We start from the raw sequence: 27677 nt of genomic DNA, 5'->3' as shown, positions 1-27677 counted from the left end.
CGCTACTCTGAGTGCAAGTGGAGAGTAAGAGAAGTGATTAAGCCCTGCTGGCACAAGGCCACTTCAGCTTCCCTTCCCAGCTCAGGAAAAGTGGGATGAGGCTTTCTGTTTTCTGGTGCTTGGCAGAAGGGGAGGGGGAAGAGTTAAAGGATGTTGTTTAAACACAGATTTTTACCGTAAGAGGGAGATCTATAGTTCAGAAAGATTTTCCAGTTAATTACACAACAAACTTAGGTCATTGGAATATAAGCAGCAGCTCAAGCTGTCACTCGGTGCTTCCTGGCATAGCAGCTTGTCACCGTTCTGGTCTTGCCAGTGTCACCAACATGTGGATCAGCAAACTTCTACTTCTGCTCCTTGTCACATTTGCAGGTCAGTTCTCTGTTAAGCTGGACGATGGCATTTTTAATAGATTGCTCGGAGACTTAGCATAATCTACCTTTTGTGATTTGAAGCATTGTTGCTGTGCAAGTTATTTTTGAAGACTTATACTATGCCTAAGAGATAAATTAGCAAAGTATAATGCATGAATAAAGGCAGTGCTTTAGCAGAGCAGATGTCATTGCAAGAGAAAATACAAAGTGATACAGCTCAGTAGATCAACACCGGTCACTCCTGAATGGTGTCCATTACAGAATGGAGAATTCAGCAGAGACTATGTGGTAATATGGCATAGATTGAGCAGAATCTCTATTCTGTAATTGGCTGGTTTTATGGCATAATCAAATACATTTAATTAGGAATGTTTATAAAAATGGAACTATTCATTGCATATTATTGATTAACAAATGCAGGTAGATAAGATGAAAGTCAAACTTTTCTATGAACATTAGATGATTTTTGCAGGAATTAATCAGATTTTAAAAATTCCAAATTGTGTTCTGAATGCAAAGTGCATGAAAATCTGAGTAGAATAACTTCCTCTTTGCTGCATTTCTGGAGCATTTAAATTACAATCCCAGAACTGACGTCTGACTGAGGTGGTTTTTGTCAGCACTGTGCTGTAATGCTTTTTCCTGAGTGTCTTTCCTACAGGTTGTGTTAATCATGCACATCAGTGTGATTGATACGTGAGCTGTGGCACTGTTTTTCACTATTCTGGCTCATCATTGCAGGCTTGGTATAGGTTGGCAGATGGTGGTGAGATTATAATCGCAATTTTATTCTTGCTGTGGATAGATCCACACAATACTGAAGCAAATTAAGGAGCAAGGTCTGGCAGCTTGGATTTTTCTGGAAAGTCAACACAAATGAACAAAAACTATGAGAACACCAGTGATTTTTCTAGTTCTTTTAATGTTATTTTTAAACTGGGTAAAAACAGATTTGAGCAGGATTAGAATTTCAAACAAATGCAATGATCATAAGTGGCCAGAAGACATTTCAGAAAAATAAATGTGGAATTGTCTTTTTAAAATCATGGTGTATATTATCTCTATATGTATATAAATAGTTTGGAAGGTGTTAAAGTGTCCTCCAGAGATAGATGGGCTCATTATGTCTCACCGGGTTTGCTTGGTTAGTTTGTGGCTGGTGCTTTCTGAACAGTTTCTGAGGCAAATGCGTTTCCAGTCTACTTTATGCACAGTAACTCTCGTTTTATGGGGGAAAGGAGAAGCTGCCTGCTACAATTTCTCAGGACGGCTTGTGTGTGCAAAGATTTCTTCCATATTTGCTTCTGTATTATAAATGTATTTTAAATTTTATATTTGCAAAATTATAGCAGAAGAACAATTGCACAAACCTACCTTAGCTGTTGGAATAATTCTTTTTTAAGTTGTTGAACTGTGAAAACGTTATTTTGAGTCACTACCATAGTAAATGACGGCAGATAAAGACTTGAACGGTGTCCATGGAGGTGAGAAGTGTTGAACTCACCAAAGTAAAGGGCGGGAGATACAGTGGGGGCTGAAAAATCAACGCCAAAAACAAGGCGCTAAATTCTATTCTATCAGTCAGCAATTATAGACTAGTATTGAGTGCTGATTTCAGTGCCCAAATTTGGGAAGCAGAACTTGTACTTGCTGAAACCACGTGTAATTCCTGGTGCCCAAATTGGGTGCAGACCCCTGATATTCTATAACACTGTGCGCAAATTATATGAACGCCCCTGATTTGCCCATGGCCACACCTCCTTTTGGGTTGCACGCTATGAGATTTGGATGCATATTGTTATAGAGTAGTACAAAGCACAATGTGCGCACAGCTAGCAGCCAATTAGCATCCAATTAGTGCCCAATTATTGGCACTGGTTGGCTCTTTAGCCAAGTTAGTTGGATGCATATCTTGGATCAGCAGCCAATGTTGGACCACATGTAGAAAATTCAGGAGAAAGTGCCCTGCTGTAATAAATGGGGCATCAGTATATGTCTGTGTATAACCCCAGATGCACATGCAAATTAATTAACAACCAAATATTGATGTTAATTGGAACTCATTAAAAGCTGGCTGGGTGCTGTTTTAAAAGGCATGACATCTAACTGTAGTTGTGCGTGATTGATAAGGGGGCAGGTCAGGGTCCTTCTAAAAGTCACATGCATAATTATAGAATACAGCCTCGGTGTACCTAACTTGGAAAGCATCATTTACACCAGGTTTCAGGAGGTGTAAATCTGGTGCCTAAGTTAAATGTGGGAATTGGCGCTTTGACTGATTTTTCCGGCACTGAATTTGGAGCACCATTTACTGAATCCGGCTCATAGTACACACACAGAACTTGCAGGAGATTTTCAAAGGAATAGTACCTGGATCCTTATTTTCCCAAGATCCGTCTACCTTGCAGTTATGCTGGAGATTCAAGCTTGTCCGTTGAAAGTGCCTTGTGCGGACTATATCCTGATTTTATAATGGTTTCTGATGAGTTCTATAATCTCATTGTTATTGCTCATTAATTAATTTGCTACATAGTCATAATTGATATTATACAGCTAAATTTTGAATAATGTTTTCAAAATATAATTAGTGTGAATTTTCAAGGGAAGTTAAGTAAATGTATAACTTCCTATCTATAGATACTCAAAATATTTATGGCTAGTATTTGTGTGAAAATACGTCTAACTATCCCAGCACCATCTATCTATTGAAGGCATGGAAGGAGGGTGGAATGAGGACAGAAATCAAAACAATGATATTCATTTGATAATTGGATGGTTTATATGAGCACAGGCACACTTTAGATAAAATGTAGAAATCAGAATTGATATGTCCTGATTGAAACATGTACAATCCGCCGACATAGATCCTTTTCTATAATATACACAAAGCTCCTTGTTCTTTACTTAATCCAGCATCTGCCACCACTGGCCACCAGGCCCTGTGTTTCTAAAAATGATTTGTGAAAGCTAGTAAAAAAAAAAAAATTAATGTGAAGCTGATAGAATGAGAGTAATATGTAAAAACTGCACAGATTTTGCTGTATAAAAGTCTCCACCAAGATTTACAGGCAGCTTTACGGGGAGCACAAATTTCCCTCTCCTCAATGTCCTTCCGTTGCATTTACAGCTTGAGGAATCATTTCAAGTTTTAGGTTTTTGTTTCATGCTGCTTTCCAGGTATAATATGCCTCTCGCTTGTTTTCGCGGGCTTGCTGCTGATTGAGATTGGCGTATTTGGCACTGGATAATATGTTTTTAGGATTGTTTGTGTGTGTTTGCCTTTCTGATTTAAGTTTGTTTTACCCTTTCCTACAATATTGGCATTCCTTTCCTTGATGCTTGTTTTTATATGTATGATTTTGTAAACCGCTCAGAGGGTCATTCCAATGGATGGTATATCAAAATGGAAATAAACTTGGGAGCTTACAAACACAAATATATGGGACTTTTTTTTACCCAATAACAGAGAGGGCCTTGAGCAAATTCTAACAGTGTGACTTAGAGGGTAGCATTATAAGAAGTAGCATCTTATGATATTTCAAAAATCAAAATAAAACAGTCAAATCAAGGGAATCTAATTCTGCCATCACCACCCTCCACTTTCACTACCCAAGTCTTTGAAACATAGAACAGATTGTAATTAATCATCCTTATTAAGTTCTCAAAATGTCCTTAACATAATTATGTAACAGAGGAAGTGACATCAGAGCCTCAGATGGGTATGAAACTAAAGCTCCACATAGGCTTACTTTAAATAGCACAACCCCCGCCCCCCTCCCCTGGACCATCCCAGAAAGTTGATTTAAAAGTGGTTCCAACCTTAGTCCTAATCAATGGCATCCTGCGAAAGATCAGAAATTGCTCAGGATGTTGGGTCTGCAAGAGAGCAAGGCAGCACTTTTGAGGCTCAGAAAATGGTGGTATAGAGCTTGGACTCAGAGGATATTGAGAGGCCAGGCCATGCATTCCAGAATATTGTTCTAAAAAGGTCGATGGGGGACTTAAAACAGAAGTTTCAGATGCTGAGACAAGACATTTAGGAGGCTCTGGAGGATATTAAAAAGAGAAAAGTGAGCTGGGCTCCAGGCAGGAGTAGCTGGAAAACAAGATCAATAAATGTGAAGAAGACGTGGGGGACTTAAAGCCCTCCCAGGAAGCCATGAGTAAAAGGAGAATCGAGAATTGAGGAGTAAAGCTGAAGCACTGGAAAACAGATCCAGATGAAGCAAAATTCAGATAAGTGGTGTACCTGAAACAACAGCTTATAAAGACTGCACAGCGATAGTTTAAAAAGTGCTGGGAACAGAAATGCCAGAAGTGAAAGTGGATCAGGCACACTGGGCCATAGACCCAAGGAGGGATAACTTGCTAAGAGACATCATTCTTGCTTTCATGATTATCTGGTTAAAGAAAGTATTATGGTCACAGCCTGGTATATCATTCCAAAACTTAACTGCTTGAATACGAAAGAAGAGTCAGAAATACACTAGTAACAGATTCCTCTATTGGAAGGAACTTCAAAAACAAAACGATTGCAGCCCCTGGATGATTTTAACTAGAAATACAAAAAGAATTGAAGGCAGGTCCAGTCTGCCCGTCCATACCATGTCACAGGAATATCTAAGGGGCATAAAAAATACTGTGGACTCAAGCCATGAAATGTGTTGAAGATTATACCAGCAATCTTAAAATGAATCTGAGACTGGACTGGAAACCAATCTAACTGCAACATCAAAGGGAAACTCTATCTCATCCGCTTGCTCAAAAAGTTGGTTACTAGTATAGTATATATTCTCAAATACAAAGCATTACAATAATCAATATGTGGTAGAATCATTAACTGAACAAATAATCCAAAATGATCACCTGAAAAATAAGATCTAATAGAAGGAAGCTGTCTTAATTTAAGTATTACAATTGTAAATAATCTCTTCACCTGTGATTCCATAGCGAGTGAAGCATCCAATATGTCTCCAAAGACCCTTCAAGATTTATCAACTGGAAGTGATGTTCCTGAGTAAACAGGCAAGTCCTTAGGCGCTAAATCTAAACGTTTATATTGTAAGCCGTATTGAATCTAAGGGAACCTACAGGAGTCTTTTTATTGTCTTCGGGTGTTGGGGAAGGGGGAGAGCAGTGGCATAGTCACAGGTGGGCCTGGGTGGGCCGGGGCCCATCCACTTAGGGCTCAGGCCCACCCAACAGCAGCACATATTTAGTGCTAGCTAGTGGGGAACCCAAGCTTCGCCAGCTGAAGACCTCCCTCTGATGGTGCTGAAAACACTGCTCTCCACTTCAGCAGTCTAAGCTTCCTAAGCTGCTGATACTGGCCTCATCGCATTGGGGTGGGGGGGGGGGGGGGGAGGAGAACACTTGGTGACCACTCACTTCTTGACTAGGCCCACCCAAAATCTGCTGTCTGGCTATGCCCCTGGGGGAGAGCCTGCAAGAAAACATGTAACGCTACTCAGAGGTTAACCGGGCACTGGCTGTTAGTCAAACAGTCCTGCTATCCTAACTTTATGTGATTACCTAGCTGGTTAGTGGACTGAATATCACCGCTAGCCAGCCAGGTCACCCATTCTGCCCTAACCTCCTCCCGTAGCCTGCCCCAGCCTTGCCAATTAGGGAAAGGTAGTTTAGATTGGCATATTCTGCGGCACTGTCCAGTTAAGTGTCTGAATATCCTCCAATATTTAGTCCTGGGTAAGTGATTCAAACACCCAGGAGCCTCTTATGGGCATTTAAATCACTTTGAATTTCAGGTAGAGTAACTTCTATTACATAAAAATTCACTAAACTAATTTTAAATCACACCAGCTATTTCAATCTCGCTCAATCTTAATCAACTATGTCAAATTGCAGTAGAAATACAATATCCACAGAGGGAACAGGGCCAACTACAAAATAACTCAAAATACCCTGCTCAACTTGCTGACATACATGTGACCACTACACAAACCAAATCTAGTGCAAAAAAACAGCTTCAGGAAATACGGAAGTTCATGGTTCTAAAGGCCCTGTTTACTAAGCCATGCTAATGCTAGAGACATGCAGAGATGCCCATTCCTAGGTCCAAGTCCCATCCCAGGGAGTCAGACTTGTAAAAATGCAGCTGTCAAGAATACAGATGTAGGTGGACCTGGGGAACTGGGTTTCATTCCCACTGCTGCCTAGCAATTGGGGCAGTGGGTTGAGATCCTGGGAACTGGGTTCAATTCCCAGCACAGCAAGTCATTTAGCCCTCCATTGCCCCAGGTACAAAGAATACTTAGATTGTGAGCCCACTTGTGATAGAAAGTACCTGTACAGATATTACTGTGTGAATCGCTCTATGCCTATGTGCAGGCTCGAATGGTATATCAAATGCATTAATAAGTCAATTACAGAGCATGTAATACTGCCCTAGACCTTCACATCTATATAAAATTCTCGGAACAGCACTTATTATATAAAAGAAATGTATCTGCCCAAAAGCTCCTGAACGCTTACCTCTGCTCCAAGGTGCTGAAAGCGTCTGTGTGTCTTTGCCGAAAGCAGCCAGTGGATCCCCATCTCTGCTTCATTCCTTCTTCACCCCCCCCCCCCCCCCCCAGGGACGTCTGCACATCTGGAGGGTCATTTTATAGCAAGGCACCGAGGTTACTAGGGCAACAAGGTCCCTATTTTTAGCCTGTTAGAAAGACACGTACACACCAATCAATTTCTAGAAAATACCAGCACAAAGTCTGCAAAAAAATAACACTAGACTTTGAGTACTAACATTTACAGCTGTTTAAACTCAATCTAAGGGGTTCAGTTGTCAACCTAGGCTATTTTGAAGACTGGTTATTTTACACCTAACATCTGCTCTTTTAGCAAAGGACCCATTTTATGCAATAAGACCAAGGAGACCTCTTACTAAGCTCCATGAACCACCTAGATTTGTGCACCCTAATTTGCATGAGCTCCTTAGATGAATAACGAGCTCTGAGCCATCATAATTGGGTGCTGACAACTAATTATTGAGGTTAATTGGCACTCATTAGAATTTCTGCGCTATTCTATAAAGCAGGGGGACCTAACTCCTAAAATACATATATGAAAAGGGGGTGTGGCAATAGGAGGGGCATTCCAAAAGTCTGGCATGCTGTCCCCATGTTCTAAAAGAACACATACCCAACTTGGACCCCAGCATTTATACCAGGTTTCAGCAGCGTATGTCTGGCACCCAAAGTTTGGGAACGTTAAAAAGGGTGTACTCTTTTTAAAGAATCTTTTCTGGCACCCATTGTATGAACATGATTTATAGAATTTCCCCTAGTTCCCTTTCTAGAATTCTACAGTAGCACATTAGACATGTCTGTATAATTCAAGGGCAACCACTTACATCAGACATAGAGATGCTATAAATACTCATGCCTACATTCTTAAAAATCTGCATAAATTAAGAGGAGTCAAGATGGCAACTGCAGCATAGTACAGAGCTCCACATCACCGAGATTACAATGGTAAAAAAGAAGGGGAAAGTGAGGTGTTTTCCCTCGGAGCCCCAACCAGACCCTTCTTCTCTTCAGCGAGCTTCAATGGATATTTTTGTAGTGCATGAAGTACCTGACCCCAGTTGTCTCTACACCATTGCCAGGAGGAATGGCATTGGGCTTTGGCTCAGAACTTTCTTTGACCTCCAATATATGGTCACCTCCACCTCAGCTGCTAATAGCAAGTCTCACGGGTCCAGAGATGGGCATCCAGCGGTTTCAGTTGGAAGCATCTGCTTCTTGGGCGAGAACCCCCACGACAAGTATGGATGTGATTAGTTCACCTCCAGTTCATCATGCTATGGCAACGGTGTTGGGTGTGGTGGATATGGAGACTGGGGAAGGAGACTGTGACTGCTGCTATTGAAGGTAGTCCGCTGAAGGCAAAATTGTTTGAGGGGAAGATACATCCACTTTTACCTTGGAATCAATATGGACTGCTGTGCCTGAAGTGGGTAAGGCGCTTTCTGCAAAGTTTGACTTAATGAATGTTACTGTTCAAATTAATTCTACTGATATATCTACTGTTTGAAATCAAGTTACTCAAGTGACTCAATAATTACTGGAACATAATGATATGATAAAGAATGCTCAGATGGTAAACTCTGCTGTTATGAAAGAGGATATGGTACTAAGAAGGAAAGTTGAAAACCTTGAGAATTCTGTTAGATACTCTAATCTTTGACAGATTAATTTCCCTAAGGTTCCCCTAGCGACGTTTTCTTGTTATTTGAAGGAGATTCTTGTAGTTCCTGAAAACCTTTGCCTCCAATTTCTCAGTTGTATTATGTACCTACTGCAAAAAAGGAGTCTTTGAGACCTATGGACCCTAATTTGGAGGTCAACGTCCTTAACATTTCTGATATTTTGGAATTATCTGAGATGGAGACTTTGGTTAAAGGAACCTTGATTGTTACTTTTGCATTACCATCAGATTGTGACTGGTTGTTATGTGTATATTTTAAGAAGAGGGAAGTGCCTTTCTTCGGTTGTATAGTACAGATTTTTTTGAGATGTCACCAAAAAACCTCAGAGGAGAAGCAGAGATTTCCTGTTAATCAGACCAGCTGTTTTGAAGTTAGGTCCACTCTTTTCATAAAGTTTCTATGCAAATGTGTAATAAAATTAAAATCTGTCAAATATGTATTCTATGAACCCATTCAGTTCTCCATTTTTGTTAGCAGCAGGAAGGTCACCATGAGTTCCTTGGTCAGAGATGTATCTACCGTTCTGCAGCAATTTATTGTTTCTGGATGTGTCCTATGCTGTTAGCTTGCTTTAAGTTGTCTGGATAAATTAGAGAGGAAATTTTCTCTTTTGGTTTTCTTGTGAGTTTCACTTGCTCAATCCCCCACATTGTCATGGTAGTATTTTTTTTATTTAAAATTGTCTGATTTCCTATTGTTAATTTTTTTCCATATTTCTTTATAACTGATATTCCTTAGAAATTATTGTAAATTTCAATAAAAATATATTTTTTTTAATGTACATAAATTAGAGTATTCTGTAATTGATATGCACCTCACCCATGCTCTGCCTATGTGTACAACCTTCTTCAAACTGTGCAGGAAAAGAGTCTGTTGCCATCATTTTAGCATTTACATGCTTATGTGCAGAAATACACACGATTATGCCAGGATTCTGGTCATTTATGTGCGTCCTCAGTGTCTATGTGTTGGCTCCCTCTTTATAGAATTGCATGGATCATTGTAGCTAAGTCCTTATGTTATCAAAAGAACATAGTCAATCTACTATCTAAATACCAGTGGAGGAGAGACCAGCAAGCAATGGACCAAGGCAGAAGAATGAGGCTGGGGGTTGTGACAGGTGCCTCTTATCTTCAGTGCTGCATGACTGACCCCTGGGTTCCTACAATTTGGCCATGGACCTTTCTTGGGGACTAATAAGATTTCCAGTGGAAAGCACTGGATTTGGAAACTTACTACTGACCATTCATGCCTTGTCATTGTTACAGCTATGAAATAAGAAAGGAAATGACAATATGTGAATCATGTGTAAATGTTTATTTTTGTGTGTCCCTGGCATGAGGTCAGCAATGACCTCTTTACAGGAACCCAGTAAATAAAACTGATGAGGATGTTCAACTACAGTACAGCTTAGTTACAGATTTCATGTCCACTGTATTATTTGCTCTGATTCTCCTCATTCTATTTATTATACTATGAGAAGATCTTGAACGTTAAAGACAGACACTTTTTTTTCATTTCCTATAGATGGCAAAGAGAAAAAGAGAAATGCTCTTCATGATTACCAAAAGACATCAGAGGTCACTTTAATAAGAACAGATAAGTCCTTGGAAATAAAAACCAAATTGTTGAACAACATCGAGTCCTGTGCCAGAAGATGCAGCAAGAACAAAGGGCTCACCTTCTTTTGCAAGTAAGTCTTTGTAGTGAAAAAAGTGAATCCAAAGCTGAAAAGATATTCCAGACTAGTGAAAGAAAATGTTACAAGGATACTCTAGATAAATGTTAGTGGTATATCGAGTTTAGTAAATTTAAAACAGATCAAATATCAGCCAAAGAATGAGTTGCAGAGATATTCTAGATGAAAATGAGCCAAAGAATGAATTTCAAGAATATTCTAGATGAATGTCAGCTAAAGAATGAGGTTTCAAGGATATTCTAGATACTCATTAGCCAATATATGAGTTTGAAGGATATTCTAGATGAATACCAGCCAAAGAATTAGTTTCAAGGATTTTCTAGATGGACATGATCCAAAGCTTGAGTTTCAAGGATATGCTTGATGAATTTGATCAAAGAATGAATTTAATGGATATTCTAGATAAACATGAGCCAACTCATGCATTTCAACGTTCTTCTAGCTGAACATGAGCCAATTCATATGTTTCAAGGTTATTCTAGATGAATTTGGCCAAAGAATGAGTTTCATGGGTATTGTAACTGAACATGAGCCAACCCCTGCACCAAAATGAGACTACTGCTAGGCTAGCGCCCCCTGGTGGTAATTTCAGATTTGGCATGCACCCATACTGCCAGGACAAAATTTTTTTTTTTTTTTCCTACCGCGCGTGGTGTTTCCGACATTAATCGGCAGTTGGCGTGTACCGACCGGTCACTACACGTGTAGCTCATAAGTCCTTACCGCTAGATCAATGGGTGGTGTTAAGGGATCAGGCTGTAAAAAGGTGCGCACTGGTTTCAATTTTACCGCAGGCCCTTTTCCCGGTCCATTGAAAAAAAATCACTTTTTCTCAGACACGGTAAAAACTAGCCTGGAGTGCCCCAAAACTCTTGCCCACACTACCGCAGGCCACTTTTTTTCCACAGCTTAGTAAAAGGACCCCTAAACTAGATAGAAATCAAAATGTATGCAACAGACTAAAAATAGTTCTACCTCAGAAGCATGCTGATTACACGTAGTTGTTCCCTCTGTAAGTACTGTTCTATAGTCCGATTCCAGTTTGTATAAGACCCAATGTCAGAGTAGCCGTTGCTTGGCCTCTTGGTTAAGATTGAGAGCCTGTACAATTGAGGTTGATGGGGATTGTTGTTTTTTGCCACCTGACCATGCCGAAGGCATGCACTGTTTGGACCCTGACTAAACTGGAAGGATTATCTCCCCTCCCCCTATTAAAAACACTGTGATAATAAATAACAGCTAAAATGTTTCAGGCAATTAGATTTTGTTGGCCTGCAGAGCTAGAGAAATATGCTTATGTGTAAGTTAACCATATTCAAAACGAGTGCCCTCTTATGAAAGTTTTATCATCTGTTTCCATTTTCAGGTAATTACTGGTGATAATTATGGTCAAGCAGTACATGTTTTTTGGTGGTGGTGGGGGAAACCATTTCACTGAATAGAAAATTAAATCCTGCTGGAAGTAGTCAGGAATCCAGCTTGAAAATTTGGGAATTAAGCAGTTGGATCAGGAATGTTGTAATAGCATGCTCTGGGGAGAAATGTTTTCTCTTAATTTTCATGTCACGTGACTTTTAATATTTTAAGGGAACAATTCACTAAAATACAGGTGGGTCAATACAGCAACACCGACAGCCACAATGTTTGAAAATATTCCAGATACTCAGCATCACTGTTGGAAAGAAGGCCAAATATGCAATGGGGGTGGGGGGGGGGCAATGGATAGCGGCAATATTCAGTCTGTTATCCAAAGAACAATTCAGATAACTTTAGGATATGCTTCTCACATAGTGTAGAAACATCCAACATCACTAAAGCCAAGTCTCCTCTTCTATCTACTTCCTTCAACAAATCATCCATAATCACTGCTAGCACCATCTCTGCACCACAAATCTTCTGGAGCCCCAAACTGAAATACCAAGGGAATCTAAAAACTCCATGAACTGCTCACTGACCTCACTCTGTAACACTTTCCCTCAAAAAATGAACATTAGAAACTGGACCCTGGCGATCCAAAGCACTTTGATCTAATCCTTCCTTCTTTAATAATGGTTGAATGGCTGGCTCTGCCACTAGGTGGTCCATGTAACTTTCTAGATGAGCAGACTTTGGGGTACATTGGCACAGTTCTATCACACATGATAACCTCCCTGCTGGTCCTGCTGCTGTCCACCTACCTTCTCCTGTGTGGGACCAAAGCTTAAACAAAATTGAGTGCTGTATAAGACCTTTAAGCATTGCATGCAAGCGCCATCTTGCCCCACCCCTCTCCTAAGCAGACTTCCTGTCAGACGGGGGTGGGACATGGCAGCATTTCAGACAGGTCTGTGCTTACAATGTCTGCATAGAGCTCAATCTTTTTTAAACTTCAGGCCATCCTGGGAAGAGGTAGAGGGATGGTATTAGCAGTGGCCCAGAAATGAGGAGAGAAGAAGGAGGAGATACTGGATATGGGGTAGAGGAAGGGGAAATGAGATATTTGTCAACTGGGAGGGGTAGAGAGGAGCGGGGAGATGCTGACTACCTGAGGGCACATAGAAATGAGAAGGGCAGATTCTAGCCATCTTGACAGGTAGAGAAGGGAAGGAGAGATGCTGGGGGGAGGGATGCTAGAAAGGGCAAGGGGAGGTGCTGGCTTCCTTGAGGGAGGGGGTTAGAAAAGCAGTTATATTGGCCATTTGAGGGAGGGAGAGAGGAGAAGGAGAAATGCTGGCCATGGAGGGGGGGGGGGAAATAGAGAGGGGAAGGGGAGATTATGAACTATGGGTAGGGCCTTCACCCACCCTGGGGGCAGCACAGCTAAAGGTCCACACTCGAGCTGGCCCTGAATAGCTGCACAGTTGTCCTAGTTAAAGTGAATGATAAAATAATCACACTTAGGAATGTTTGCACAATAATGTCCTCCCAATCTAAAAGCAATGACCTAACTCCCTTCAACACCCATAAGATAACAGTCATCCCTAGAAGATGTAGGATGGAAGCTCTTCAATTATCCTCTGCATCCTATCCATATCTGTTAATCAAAATTCATCCCACACCTCAACTTTTCCTCCTTAGGGACCTTATTTACTAACCTGCTATTTTATAGCTGGAAACTTTATTGTGGGATTCATTAAACCACTGTCCTTAAACCTGGATTTTCAAAAGGCATTTGACAAAGTACCTCATGAAAGAGTCCAGAGGAAATTAGAGAGTAATAGGATAGGAGGTAGTGTCCTATTGTGGATTAAAAACTGGTTAAAAGATAGAAACCAGAGAGTAGGGTTAAATGGTCAGTATTCTCAATGGAGAAGGTTAGATAGTGGAGTTCCCCAGAGGTCAGTGCTGGAACTGCAGCTTTTTAGCATGTTTACAAATGATCAAGAGATGGGAGTAACTAGTGAGGTAATTAAATTTGCTGACGACACAAAGTGAATCAAAGTTGTTAAATCGCAAGAGGATTGTGAAAAATTACAAGAGGACCTTATGAGACTGGGAGATTGGGCGACTAAATGGCAAATGACGTATGTGAGAAAGTGTAAAGTGATGCATGTGGAAAAGAGAAACCCAAACTTTAACTACATGATATTTGGTCCAACATTAGGAGTCACCAACCAGGAAAGGAATCTAGGTGTCATCTTGATGATACATTGAAACCCTCTGCTCAGTGTGCGGCGACTAAGAAAGCAAATAGAATGTTAGATATTATTAGGAAAGGAATGGAAAACAAAAATGAGGATGTTATAATGCCTTTATATCACTCCATGGTGTGACTGCACCTCGAATATTGTGTTCAATTCTGGTCACTGCATCTCATAAAAAGATAAAGTGGCATTATAAAAGGTACAGAGAAGGGCGACGAAAATGATAAAAGGGATGGGACGACTTCCCTATAATGAAAGGCTAAAATGGCTAGGGCTCTTCAGCTTGGAGAAAAGATGGCTGAGGGAAGATATGATAGAGGTCTATAAAATAATGAGTAGAGTGGAACGGGTAGACGTGAATCACTTGTTTACCCTGTGGATAGCTTAGCAGGGTTTAAAAAAGGTTTGGATGTCTTCCTAAAGGGAAAGTCCATAGACCGTTATTAAAATAGACTTGGGGAAAATGTACTGCTTATTTCTGATAGTCACGGACGGGGAGAGGGATCTTGGGGTGATAGTATCTGAGGACCTAAAGCCTATGAAACAGTGCAACAAGGCGGTGGCCGTAGCGAGAAGGTTGCTAGGCTGTATAGAGAGAGGTGTGACCAGCAGAAAAAAGGAGGTTTTAATGCCCCTGTATAAGACGTTGGTGAGGCCCCACCTGGAGTATTGTGTTCAGTTTTGGAGGCCGTACCTTGCGAAGGATGTTAAAAAAATGGAAGCGGTACAAAGAAAAGCTACAAGGATGGTATGGGAGTTGCATTCCAAGACGTATGAAGAGAGACTTGCTGACCTGAACATGTATACTCTGGAGGAAAGGAGGAACAGGGGTGATATGATACAGACGTTCAAATATTTGAAAGGTATTAATCCGCAAACGAATCTTTTCCGGAGAGGGGAAGGCGGTAGTACGAGAGGACATGAAATGAGATTGAAGGGGGGCAGACTCAGGAAAGATGTCAGGAAGTATTTCTTCACGGAGAGGGTGGTGAACGCTTGGAATGCCCTCCCGCGGGAGGTGGTGGAGATGAAAACGGTAACGGAATTCAAGCATGCGTGGGACAGGCATAAAGGAATCCTGTGCAGAAGGAATGGATCCACAGAAGCTTAGCTGAAATTGGGTGGCGGGGGGAAGAGGGGTTGGTGGTTGAGAGGCTAGGATGGGGGAGGGCAGACTTATACGGGGTCTGTGCCGGAGCCGGTGATGGGAGGCGGGACTGGTGGTTGGGAGGCGGGAAATACTGCTGCACAGACTTATATGGTCTGTGCCCTGAAAAAGACAGGTACATATCAAGGTAAGGTATACACATGAGTTTATCGTGGGCAGACTAGATGGACCGTGCAGGTCTTTTTCTGCCGTCATCTACTATGTTTACTATGTTTACTATGTTATGTTTCTAGAATAAACAGCACAGTGCTGAGAGTGAATGAAGCGCTGCTGCGATGTTTAATCGCTTATCAGTTAAGTACAAGGGCTGCTGTCTTTGTTTTTTCTTTATTTTTAATTTGAGTGCTAATAAAATAAAAATTAAATATTCATTATTTTCAAAAAGATTACTATAGCTCAAGAAGCAGATGATTATTTTACATTTAGTGCTGCAGATCTGAAATAGCTGGAGGCTATAAGAGATCTCATAGCCGGTTCACTTGGTCTATGATGCCTCAATGCTGAATCTGCTTTTGATACAGTTTACATACTATGTTCTTTCTACCTTTGATGCTCATTTAAAACACTTCTCTCTTGCCTTGTAGAAACCCAAATATTAACAACATCCCATGCTACCAATGCCAGGGCAAGCAGCAGTTTCCCCATGCCTATCTCAGTAGCAGACTATCCTGCTTATAATCGAAAGAGAAAAACGCCTACATTGTGACCCAAATCGGGAGATAGACGTTTATCTCCCAAAAACGAATAAAGCGGTATAATCAAAAGCCGAATTTGGACGTTTTCAACTGCACTCCGTCGCGGATGCGGACAACGTTGATGGGGCGTGTCGAAGGCGTGGTGAAGGCGGAACTGGGGCGTGGTTATCTGCCGATCAGAGATGGGCACCTTTCGCCGATAATGGAAAAAAAATATGCGTTTTTAGCAAGAATTTAGGGCACTTTTCCTGGACCCTGTTTTTCCACGAATAAGGCCCCAAAAAGTGCCCTAAATGACCAGATGACCACTGGAGGGAATCGGGGATGACCTCCCCTGACTCCCCCCAGTGGTCACGAACCCCCTCCCACCACAAAATATGCCATTTCACAACTTTTTATTTTCACCCTCAAATGTCATACCCACCTCCCTGGCAGCAGTATGCAGGTCACTGGAGCAGTGGACTTCAGGCAGGTGGACCCAGGCTCATCCCCCCCACCCACCTGTTACACTTGTGCTGGTAAATGGGAGCCCTCCAAACCGCCCCCCAAACTCACTGTACCCACGTGTAGGTGCCCCCCTTCACCCCTTAGGGCTATAGTAATGGTGTAGAATTGTGGGCAGTGGGTTTTGAGGGGGATTTTGGGGGCTCAACACCCAAGGGAAGGGTGCTATGCACCTGGGAGCTGTTTTACCTTTTTTTTTTTTTTTTGTAAAAGTGCCCCCTAGGGTGCCCGGTTGGTGTCCTGGCATGTGAGGTGGACCGGTGCAGTACGAATCCTGGCCCCTCCCACAAATAAATGTCTTGGAGTTATTCGTTTTTGAGCTGGGCGTTTTCGGTTTCCATTATCGCTGAAAAACAAAAATGCCCAGCTCAAAAAAAGATAAACGTCCATGTTTTTTCGAAAATACGATTCGGTCCGCCCCTTCACGGACCCGTTCTGGGAATTAAACGCCCATGGAGATAGGCGTTTCTGTTCGATTATGCCCCTCTATGGGCTTTTCCTCCAGGAACTTGCCAAAACCATTTTAAACCCATACGCTAACCACTGTTACCACATTCCCCTTCAATGAGTTCCAGAGCTTACCTATTCTTTGAGTGAAAAAATATTTCCTCCTATTTGTTTTAAAAGTATTTCCATTAACTTCATTGAGCATCCCCTAGTCTTTGTACTTTTTGAAAGAGGAAAAAATTGATTCACTATTACCCTTTCTACACCACTCAGGATTTTGTAGACCTCTATCATATCCCCAAAACAGCCATCTCTTTTGCAAGCTGAAGAGCCTTAAGCACTTTAGCCTTTCCTCATATCATTTTGGTTGTTCTTTGAAACATTTCAAATTATGTTTGTTTTTTGGGGTTTTTTTTTTTAAAGATACTGTGACCAGAATTGAGCACAGTACTCAAGGTCAGGTCACACCATAGAACAATACAGAACCATTATAGTATCCTTGGTCTTATTTGTTATACCTTTCCTAATAATTCCTAGCATCCCGTTTACTTTTTTGGCTGTCACCATACACTGGGCATAAGATTTCAGTATATTATCTATAATAACACCTAGATTTTTTTTCTTGGGTGGTGACTCCCAAGGTGAACTACAGGATCAGGTAGTAATGATTTGGGTTACTCTTCCCAATGTGCATCATTTTGCATTTGCCCACATTAGGTTCATCTGCCATTTGGATGGCCAGTCTTCCAATTTCTTAAGATCTTCTTGCACATTTTCACATTCCGCATGTGTTTTTACAGCTTCAAATAGTTTTTTCATCTGCAAATTTATAAATTTAATCTCTGTAGGTTAAGATTAGTCCTGCTATTGCTACTATCCAGATTATTTTTTGTTCCACCCTCTCTCTGCCCTCGCTCCACCCCTCTCTTATTCACAAGGGGGGGGGGGGGACGATTCTATAACTAGACTTACAGTAGACACCCAGGGGGTTATGTTAGGAATCTATTCTATAATGGTATGTAGGGGTCTCTATTCCTTTATACAATACCAAGCATAATGAGGTATTCATGTTTGATCAATTATGCCAGCTGTATAAGAAAGCTGGATATTGAAACTACAGGACCACTTCCTGATGCAGATACCAAAACATGGCCCATCTGCAAATTCAATCATCTCACTTGTCATTCTGATTTCTAGATCATTTAGAAATATGTTAAATAGTACCAGCCCCAATACAGATCTCTGTCTCACTCCACTATTCACCCTACTCCATTGAGGAAAATGGCCATTTAACCCTACCTTCTGTTTTCTGTCCAATAACCAATTCCTAATCTACAACAGAACATTGCCTCCTATCCCATGGCTCTAATTTTCTCAGGAATCTCTTGATCCAAGAAGCAGTCATTTATTATATCTAAGAATTTTATCTCCCTGGCGCTCCCTGATATAACATGTATCCAGTCAATATTGGGGTAATTGAAATCATCCATTATTCTATTATTGCCCAATTTGCCAGATTTCCTAATTTCTGTAAACATTTTTCCATCTGTATGTTTGCTCTGTCCTGGTGGACGGTAGTACAGCCCTACACACATGGAATTTCTGTCCATAAGAATTCCATGCTGCTATCTGTTTCATGTAGAATGTTTATTTTGTTTGACTCAATTCTGTCTTTAACATATAGTGCAACCCTCCCCCCTCCTCCAATTTGATCTACTCTTTCCCTGACTAGCTTTGCTGTGTCTGAACCCAGTTCTAGCCTTGTTCCTGTGTCTTGTCGTGTTCCTGTCTGGATTCAGTTCTAGTCCTTTGCCTTGCTTTCTTGCCTTGTCTGGATCCAGCTTCTGTCTTGCCTGTCTGTTTTGTCCAGTTGTGCCTAGCCTTGCCTTGTCTTGTCCAGTCCAGTCCACATTCAGTCCTTGCCTTGTCCTTGTCTTGCCTTTTCTGGACGCAGTTTTAATCTAGTTCCGTGTCATGCCTAGTTCTGTCTAGGTTCCAGTTCTAGCCCCTTCACTTGCTTTCCTTGCCTCGTCTGAATCTGGTCATTGTCTTGTCTTTTAACCTTGTTACCTCTGCCTTACCTAGTCCAGCCTTATCTAATCTTCTGGTTTATGCTAGCCCTTGTCTTGTCTAGCCCAGCCTTGCCTAGTCCTGACTTGTTCTGACTCCTGCCTAGTGCCAGCCCAGTGATTTGTCTGCCACAGCTCCAGCTGCAGTCCAAAGGCTCACCATCCCTGAATTCGTGACAGATTGCAGTGGCCTTTTAAGATTAGATGGTATATTGTGTGATTTATTTAGTGTTTGCCTCTGTAATGAAAACTCCCCTCTTGTTATCGGAGTTAGAATAATTGACTATAAATTAAGATTATAAATGAAGAAATGAAGTAGGGGTCAGTGGGAGTTGGGATCGATGGGTGGAACTGAAGACTGAATGAGACCCTGCTGTGTCTTCTATTAATACTATAGGCTGTGACAGTTAAGTTTCTACCTCTGGCAAAAAGCTTAAGTTTAAAACTATGGGGGAAAGGGTTTTACAGTTTGAAACTAGTTAATAATGTTTTTTTTACATTCAAATTGTCTTTTATCAATAAATCAAGAATTTATCTTTTCTCCCCAATCTTTAAATCATGAGAGCAAAATATGTTCACTTACCCAGAGAAATGTCCACTTCTCTCAGCGCTGTGTACATCTAGTAGCACTATAGAAATGTTAAGTAGTAGTAGTAACTTCACAAAAAAATTTGCATATTTATCAACTGACCAGGATCCTTAAGTCAGCAACACAAGATCTACTGGATGTTCCTTCCTTTCATTAAATCGGGGGGGGGGGGGCCCTTTTACTAAGCCAAAATGGAGTTACCACCCGGCTACCGCGTGGCTCTTGTGGTAATTCTTGGCCAGAAAATACAAAACAGCTTACCAGCCAATATAGATTTATTTTTAAAAAACTAGAAGTTTTTAAAAATACTTTAAAATACCTTAAAACATTTTTTCCAGCAGGCTTTCGATGCTATTTAATTTTCCTTTTTTCCTTTTTAGGTGGATGATATTAACAGCTGATGTTGCTTTGTTTTTATTGTTTGTATTTTATTGAATATGTTTTATGCTGCCTAGAATTTTAGATGGCTAAAAGTTTTAAAAATAGTTTCATACCGAGGTCTTTGGGATCCAGAACCCTTCTTCATTGCCCCTCCACCTCCCCTCCTTCCTGCTGCCACTACAAGGGCCGCTGAGAGACTAGGCCGGGCCCGGGGCAAGGCAGCCCGCCTCCGCGCCCCCCCACCGCTGCCGCCCCCTGTTGCTCCCCATGCCCCTGCCACCCCCCGTTGCTCCCCCCACTGTTGCAGTCCGCAGTCTCACCTGCCTGCCTCCACGGCTCCGGGCCCCCTGCATTCAAGGCGGCAGTCACAGATCGCCTCTCTTCTGGCCTTCCCTCCCTGTGTCCCACCCTTGTCTGATGTAAGTTCTGGTTTCCGCGAGGGCAGGACACAGGGAGGGAAGGCCAGAAGAGAGGCGATCTGTGACTGCTGCCTTGAATGCAGGGGGCCCGGAGCCGAGGAGGCATGCAGGTGAGACCGGGAACTGCAGCGCTGGCGGCCTGACCCCGGCACCGGGCCCCCCTTGGAGGCCCGGGCCCAGGGAATTTTGTCCCCCCTGCCCCCCCTCTCAGCGGCCCTGGCCACTACCTGCCTTTGGATAGGAGCAGGTGAAGCTGTTGGGCTTTGTCTTAGTCCTAGTAGTGGGAGCAGGATGTGAGCATGAGCCTTGCACCGCCCTCCCCAATAATCTCACCCCCAGGTAGGATGAGTCACCAGTGACAAGGATGTAGCTGGACCTCTATGACCTTTTCTAGATTGTGCCAAGGGCAGCTGGTACTTGGAGGTCCTTTAACTAAGCCGTGTTAGCATCTACAAACACCCAATGTGCTCCAAACTAGAGTTACCGCCCGACTACATTGTGGCTCTTGTGGTAATTTAATTTTTGGTGCATGTCCAATACGCAAGTCTGAAAAATATTTTTTTATTTTCGGGCATGCGTAATGGACGCACATGTAGGTCATTACTGCATGTCCATTTCGGCAAAAAATTTTAAAAGGCCTTTTTACAGGCTTGCTAAAAAATGGATCGGCGTGCGCCCAAAACCCATGCCTACACTACTGCAAGTCATTTTTCAGCGCATCTTTGTAAATGGACCCCTTGATTTGCTGTTGTTATACTACTGGCTTCAGTATCCAGCTTGGCCACTGCCACCTGTTTTTAATATTCTTAAAACCATCCATAATACTATATTGCATTCTGTAATTTCTATAATTTATACATACAGTTGATTCCTTTGTACAGGGCCTTTGCTTTTGATAAAAACACCAAACGATGCCACTGGCTATCTTTCAGCAGTACATCAGCTGGAGTGAGAAAGAAACGAGATTTTGCATTTGATCTCTACGAGAAGAAAGGTAGATATAAAACTGTATGTTTTGATATGAATGAAGATCATTTGATTCAGAGGATTGAGCCTTTTACCAAGCTGCGGCAAAAAGGGGCCTGCGTTGGCACGTGTTTTTCAGGCGCACCAAGTCCCCCCTTTTACCACAGCTGGTAAAAGAGTAGTCTTTCTTTTCTTCAGTAAATGACCGTGTGGCAAGTAAAGCGCATGCCACGTGGCCATTTCAGGGGGAACCCTTACTGCGGCAACACACAGCACTGCCCAGTACACCCCAGTGCTACAAAAATAAATATATTTTGTAGTGCCGGATATGATGGCAAACTGGGGGTGGAAGTACTGCCGGGCCTGCTGGTACTTCCTGTTTAGGAAGCGGTAAGCCCATTTTGGGTTTACCGCTGCTTTGTAAAAGGGGCCTGGTATATTTTAATTTAAGGTTTGATGAGCAGATTGAGTCTCTCGCTTTCCCATTGATCACATGGATGAAAACACACCACTGGAAATAATTTTTCAAAAACAATTGGGTCAAAGTTCAATTGGTAAGGCAATGTTATTAATTAAAGTGCCAGAGCTTAAACTAATGTGCATATTCGACCAAGCTATATACATGGTGTCTGAAGAAAACAGGAACCCCAACAAGTTTCCAAATAACCCCAAAACAAATATCGTAATAATAAAATATTACTATTATTGACAGATGTTATTGCAAGATGCTGTAAAAACTGGATGATCCCTGTTTTCATGATGATGTCTTTCAGAAAGTGACCATTAAGATCCGTTTTAGCAAAATGGCTTTTAGCGAAGAAGATAAATTTTTGGAATTACATTTTTGGAACAAAATAAGGCAAATGGTGCAAAGCATTTGCTAAGGGAGTTCCAAATAAAGGTTGGACTTAAAGGTCATTACACATTTTAAACAATTGCAAAGAATTTTGAAATGGTGTAAGGAGTTCCGTTTTTTTTTCCAGACACCGTGGTAGATACAAATGAGAATTGAGACATTCGGCTCCAGACATCTCTCAAGTGCCATCAGCATTTACAGCTTGTTCTAAAATACATGGGAAAATGTACATTTATGCACTGTTTGCATGCATGTTATAGCACTTGAAAATCTGCTTAACCTAGATGCCCCCTTATACATTTGATCTCTACAGGTTAAGATTAGTCCTGCTATCGCTATTATCCAGATTACTTTTTTGTTGCACCCTCTCTCTGCCCTCGCTCAACCTCTTTCTTATTCACAAGGGAGGCAGTTCTATAACTGGGCTTCTAGACTTACAGTAGACACCTGGGGGGGGGGGGGGTTGTGTTAGGAATCTATTCTGTAATGGTATGTAGGGGTCTCTATTCCTTTACAGAATACCAAGCATAGTGGGGTATTCATTTGCCTAGCATTCAGGTTTGATCACTTATGCCAGCTGTTTAAGAAAGCTGGATATTGAAACTGCAGGACCACATTCTGATGCAGATACCAAAACATGACCCATGTCGGTGTCTGGAATTTGCAAGATAAGTGTCACGAATTGAAACATTGACTAATGCACATGTTGTTGCTTAAACTTTGGTTGGGAAACCTGCAGGAAGATATTTTTCATTCAATCATGAGAACTGTAGTTTATTAAATGCTATAATTTACAAAGTTTTTTTAATAAAAAAAACTAAAACACGCAAATACAAAAAAAAGATAAATATTGTAATTTAGTGGATTTTGCTCAGAAATAATTCATAATATTAACATAGCCACTTTTACATGTAGAACTGATGACAAAATAAGGTGAGTCTTAGGCTGATACCCTGTGAAAAGATTCGCTACCGAAGGTTCTACTCGTGGTTTATTAAAGAAATGAAAGTGTTGGGATAGCTACAGAAAGTGAGTGCAAATACACCCACAGTTGAAAAACAGTCCATGACTGAATCGGTTTAGAGTCATCTAAGTGTGGCAGCAACCAGTATAATATATTCTGTAATTTATTTTTAAAAAATGTATACGTTTTGAATATACAAATAAAGAGAAACTCTTGTCGATACAGCCAAAAAAAGGAAAATAGTTTAAATTTGAAAAGGAAGAAGAGAGCAAAGGCTCTATTCCTCTGTATATTTTATTTAGTTAGATTTTGCTCACACCTTTTTCAGTAGTAGCTCATGGTGGGCTCACAATCTAAGTTTGTGCCTGAGGAAATGGAGGGTTAAGTGACTTGCCCAAGATCACAAGGAGCAGCAGTGGGATTTGAACTGGCCACCTCTGGATTGCAAGACCAGTGCTCTAACCACTAGGCCACTCCTCCACTCTTTGGGGAGGATCCAAGACAAATGATGGAGGAAAATATGATACACGTACAATATAGAAAATCCATTCAAGGAAAGGACACGACTCGCTATCCATCACTAAAGAGTGAACAAATATCCAAGATGGCCGCTGCTCCCTGACCCTCCATGGCTCTCATGAATTTCCTACCATCTTCAATGGGGAAGCAGAAAGGCGGACTGAAATGGAGTGTTGTTCGACCTCCTGTACTGATCATTTAAGATTTGTTTTCATTCCAATTTCTTTCTATACAGGAATCCTCCCTTTATCCCACACATTTTTGAATTCTGTCATTGTTTTAGTCTCCACCACCTCCATCAAAAGGCATTCCAAGAATCCACCACCCTCTCCATGAAGTATTTCCCAATAATATTTTTAAGTCTACCACCCTGCAACCTCAATTCATGTCTTCTATTTCTACCACTTTTACAAATAATGGGCACTGTAATGGGCACCAGGACAGCACCCCAATATGCCAACCTCTTTTTGGCTGAGCTGGAAGAGACATTTCTGAATACATACCAGACCAAACCCCTAAAATATTACCAGTACATCAATGACATTTTTATGATTTGGACTGAGGGGGAAGAAACTCTGAAACAATTTTACAATTCCTTCAATACATACATATTCTGGGGTATTAATGTTTGTGGGTTTGTATGTGTTGTGTTGGGATGAGAAGATTGATTGATTTATTTATTTATTTGTTACACTTATACCCTGGGCTTTCCCACTCATAGCAGATTCAGTGCGGCTTACATAGTGATAGGTTACAAAGTGTAGTAGAGAGAACGTATATTATAGTGCATGTGAGATGAACAGGGGAAGGGGTAGTATTGGCGGGAGAGAGGCGGGGGGATAGAGTGGAATTAACAGGGGATGGGGTATGAGGTAGATGTGGGATAGGTAGGGCGAGGATAAGGGCATTAATAGAGACAGTGTATCTTTTCTGTGTTGAGTTTCAGTTGGAATGCATTTGCCCATGAGTTCATGATGTCTAGGCTGAGCTTGATTTCGTTGGTGATTTCTGTTAGATCATGTTTGTAGGGGATGCATAATGTAACGTCATCAGCGTAGATAAATGGGTTAAGGCCTTGGATGGATAAGGCCTTGGCTAGTGGGACCATCATGAGGTTGAAAAGGATCGGTGATAGTGGTGATCCTTGCGGTACTCCACAATCTGGTTTCCAGGGTGATGATATGCTTGTGCTTGATTTCACTTGGTATGTTCTGGAGGTTAGAAAGCCCTTGATCCAATTGAGAGTATTACCACTGATTCCGAAGTAATCTAAGAGACTTAGTAGTATGTTATGGTTAACCATGTCGAACACACTTGACATGTCAAATTGGAGGAGGAGAATGCTTTTGCCTATGGCTATCTCCTGCTTGAATTTAGTTAGGAGACTAAGTAATACTGTTTCAGTGCTGTGTAGAGGTCAAAATCCTGATTGTGACTCATGTAGAATAATGAATTGCTTATATAGTCATTGAGTTGTATGGTCACCAGTCCTTCCATTAGTTTGACTGCTAATGGGATGGATGCCACTGGGCGGTAGTTAGTGATATTGTTTGGGGGTTTTTTGATGTCTTTTGGTATTGGGATGAGCAGGATGTTGCCTTTATCTTTAGGAAAAATACCCTGCTGAAGCATGAAGTTTAAGTGGGATGTGAGATCTGTTATGAAGCAGTGGGGGGCAGATTGTATTAGATAGCTGGGGCAGGTGTCCAATTGGCAGTGGCTGTTGGATTATCGTTTCATCACCTGGGTGACTGTGTCGGCACTGAGGAGAGCGAAATTTGACCATATTCGGTCCGCAGTGTATTCACCGGGGGTTGGGTCTAGCCCATTCATGAAGTTTTCTATGTCCATGTTGTCCTGAGGTAGAGTTTTGTGTAGGTTAACAAATTTTTCATTAAAATATTTGGCAAGATTGTCTGCAGATGGGATATCAGTGTTGGTTGTGATGACCGGTGTTGTATCTAGTAATTTGTTCAAGAGATGTTATATGAAAAATGCTAGTACCAATAAAGATGTCACGCTTGTGGGGCAGCACTTTACAAAACCAGAACACTGTACCAGTGATTTCATGGTAAGAATCCTAAAAGGGAACTTTAAAACAATACAGGAACGTAAGACCTTTGAAGTCAGAATGATTAAATATTTTGACACCCACCAGACAGCACTTAACAAAGATCTGGGTTTTCTAGCCCATTATTAAACCATAAAATTGTAATGCTTTGACACCCTCCTGTCTCCATGCATATCTCCCTGTCTCTCACCTACCCACCCTCATCCTGTTAGACTATCACTGAAATGCTTTGATGTTTCACTTATATATACTGTCATCTACCAACATTTGCTTATTTCTGATGTGACGAAGAAGGGCAACCTTTGAAAGCTAATCAAGAAATGTATTAAGTTATGTCCAATAAAAAAGCTATCATCTTATTTTCTTTTCCATGTTTATTTTGCTTTATTTCTATTGATTACCTTTAAAAGTAGACTAACACGGCTACCACACCTCTCTACTCAAGAATTGCCCTGAAAACCTTGGGTCACGCAGTCAGATTTTCAGTGTGGTACTATCTGTACAAGAGCCTAAAATTCACACTTGTGCCAGTTATACTTCACCAACTGATGCTTCGTGTGTTTTTATATTCCTGTTTTATAAGCATAAACAAACAGGGAACAGAAACACTGTTCGTAATTCTCTTTCAGTCCCAGAGAATATTTTCCACACTGATTCTCGTTACGTTTGAATTCTTCTTTCTCCAGTTGTTCCATTCTTCTTTGTAGTAAACAAGTGGACTCCCTCTCCTCCTGAGATTTATAAAAAACAATGTTCCAGCTGGATGGGCTGTTTTGCCCTTCCTGACCTAGATTTAATTTTTTTTGCATAATAAATTAATTAAATAACAGAATAAAACGGATGGCAGGAGGCTGGAAGGAAATATGAATGCTTGGAATAGCCGACCAGAGCAGGTGGCAGAAACTAGTAATGTGACAAAATTTAAGCTCAGGATAATTTTAGAGGATGGTGGTGAGAGGAGAGACAAGAAAGCTGAACAGAATGAGGGAAGAGATACTGCAGGTAGACAAGCTTGTACAATTGACAGATAAAAGGTCAAATGAGTTTCAGTTGAATTTATTGGAGTGCCATCAATAAAACAGTTGAAAGCTTGAACGATATGGATGGAGAAAATGGGGGTAACTGGTTTGGCCAGTTGGTCTGTATCTTTCATTATCTTTCATGTTTCAGTTTTCAAGTTGCGGCAAGTTTGAAGTGTCTGTTTTCTCCCAACAGAATTTATCAGGGACTGTATCCATGGCAAAGGAGGCAATTATAAGGGAACCATATCCGTTACAGAAAGTGGTCTGTCCTGTCAGGCCTGGAATTCTATGATACCACATGAACACAGGTAAGAATGGGGGAGAAGTGTTCCATTTATTTATAATTCAGAAATGTTTATTACTAGATGTTATGTTTTCTACATCGCCTACTTAAGTTGTTTCTTTCTATTTCTATAACTTCAGTTCTGTTTTATTTATTCTCATTTTGCTGTTTTGTGGCTTATTAAAATCAGCATGTGTATCCTTCATTAGTTTGTATAGTTGCTTCCTTGGCTAAATACCACAACAGCGTCTGGTCTTTGAGAAAATTGAGTTCTGTGCTCTGTAATATTACGCACAGAAGTCTGTCTCTTGTTTTCCCCATTCGTAATTTGGATGTTTCAGTTTGTAGAATAAATGCTCATGCTGAACGTTTCAAACACATGGATGTCCATCTCGCATGTATTTTAGAACAGGCTGTATCTTGTTCTAAAATACTTGTAAGATGGACGTTCATTTGTGACATACTGATGTTTGGAATGCTGCTCCACAAGTCTAGAGGACATGCAGACATTCAGCCCACTTTTGCAGCATGTATAAATTTGTGCATCAGCCCCCAATCACCCCCTAACAAGGTTAACCCCCCCCCCTCCAATCAGAATAGGCCCCTCCTGAGCCTACTTTAATTTCCTGGTTGTCCAGCAGTGCTTTGGAGGCAGGAGCAAACCCCATTTGCTCCTGCCATTAGTGACTGCTTTGGCAAAATGGCTGCCATGACCTCTACTGGCAGCCTCAAGGTACTTCCTGTCTTAGCTCCCACCACCTCCCTCTAGGTGTAAACATTAGGGGGAAAAACCCTACTCTA

General features: G+C 41.3%; 1 protein-coding gene across 2 annotated transcripts in view; it reads left to right on the top strand.

Moving 5' to 3' along the window:
* The first annotated feature begins 229 nt into the window (after nt 1-229).
* The window catches only part of HGF (hepatocyte growth factor), a 116577-nt gene continuing 89129 nt past the window's right edge, over nt 230-27677 (top strand). For both annotated transcript variants that reach the window (XM_030217049.1, XM_030217048.1), the window contains exons 1-4: nt 230-372; nt 10129-10294; nt 21077-21189; nt 26787-26901. In XM_030217049.1, coding sequence (XP_030072909.1) covers nt 327-372; nt 10129-10294; nt 21077-21189; nt 26787-26901 — 440 coding nt within the window. In that variant the 5' untranslated portion in view covers nt 230-326. The remainder of the gene's footprint in view (nt 373-10128; nt 10295-21076; nt 21190-26786; nt 26902-27677) is intronic.

This window comes from Microcaecilia unicolor, chromosome 10 (genome assembly GCF_901765095.1).
Source record: "Microcaecilia unicolor chromosome 10, aMicUni1.1, whole genome shotgun sequence".
NCBI classification, from domain to species: Eukaryota; Metazoa; Chordata; class Amphibia; order Gymnophiona; family Siphonopidae; genus Microcaecilia; species Microcaecilia unicolor.
This window is presented reverse-complemented; position numbering and strand designations above follow the sequence as displayed.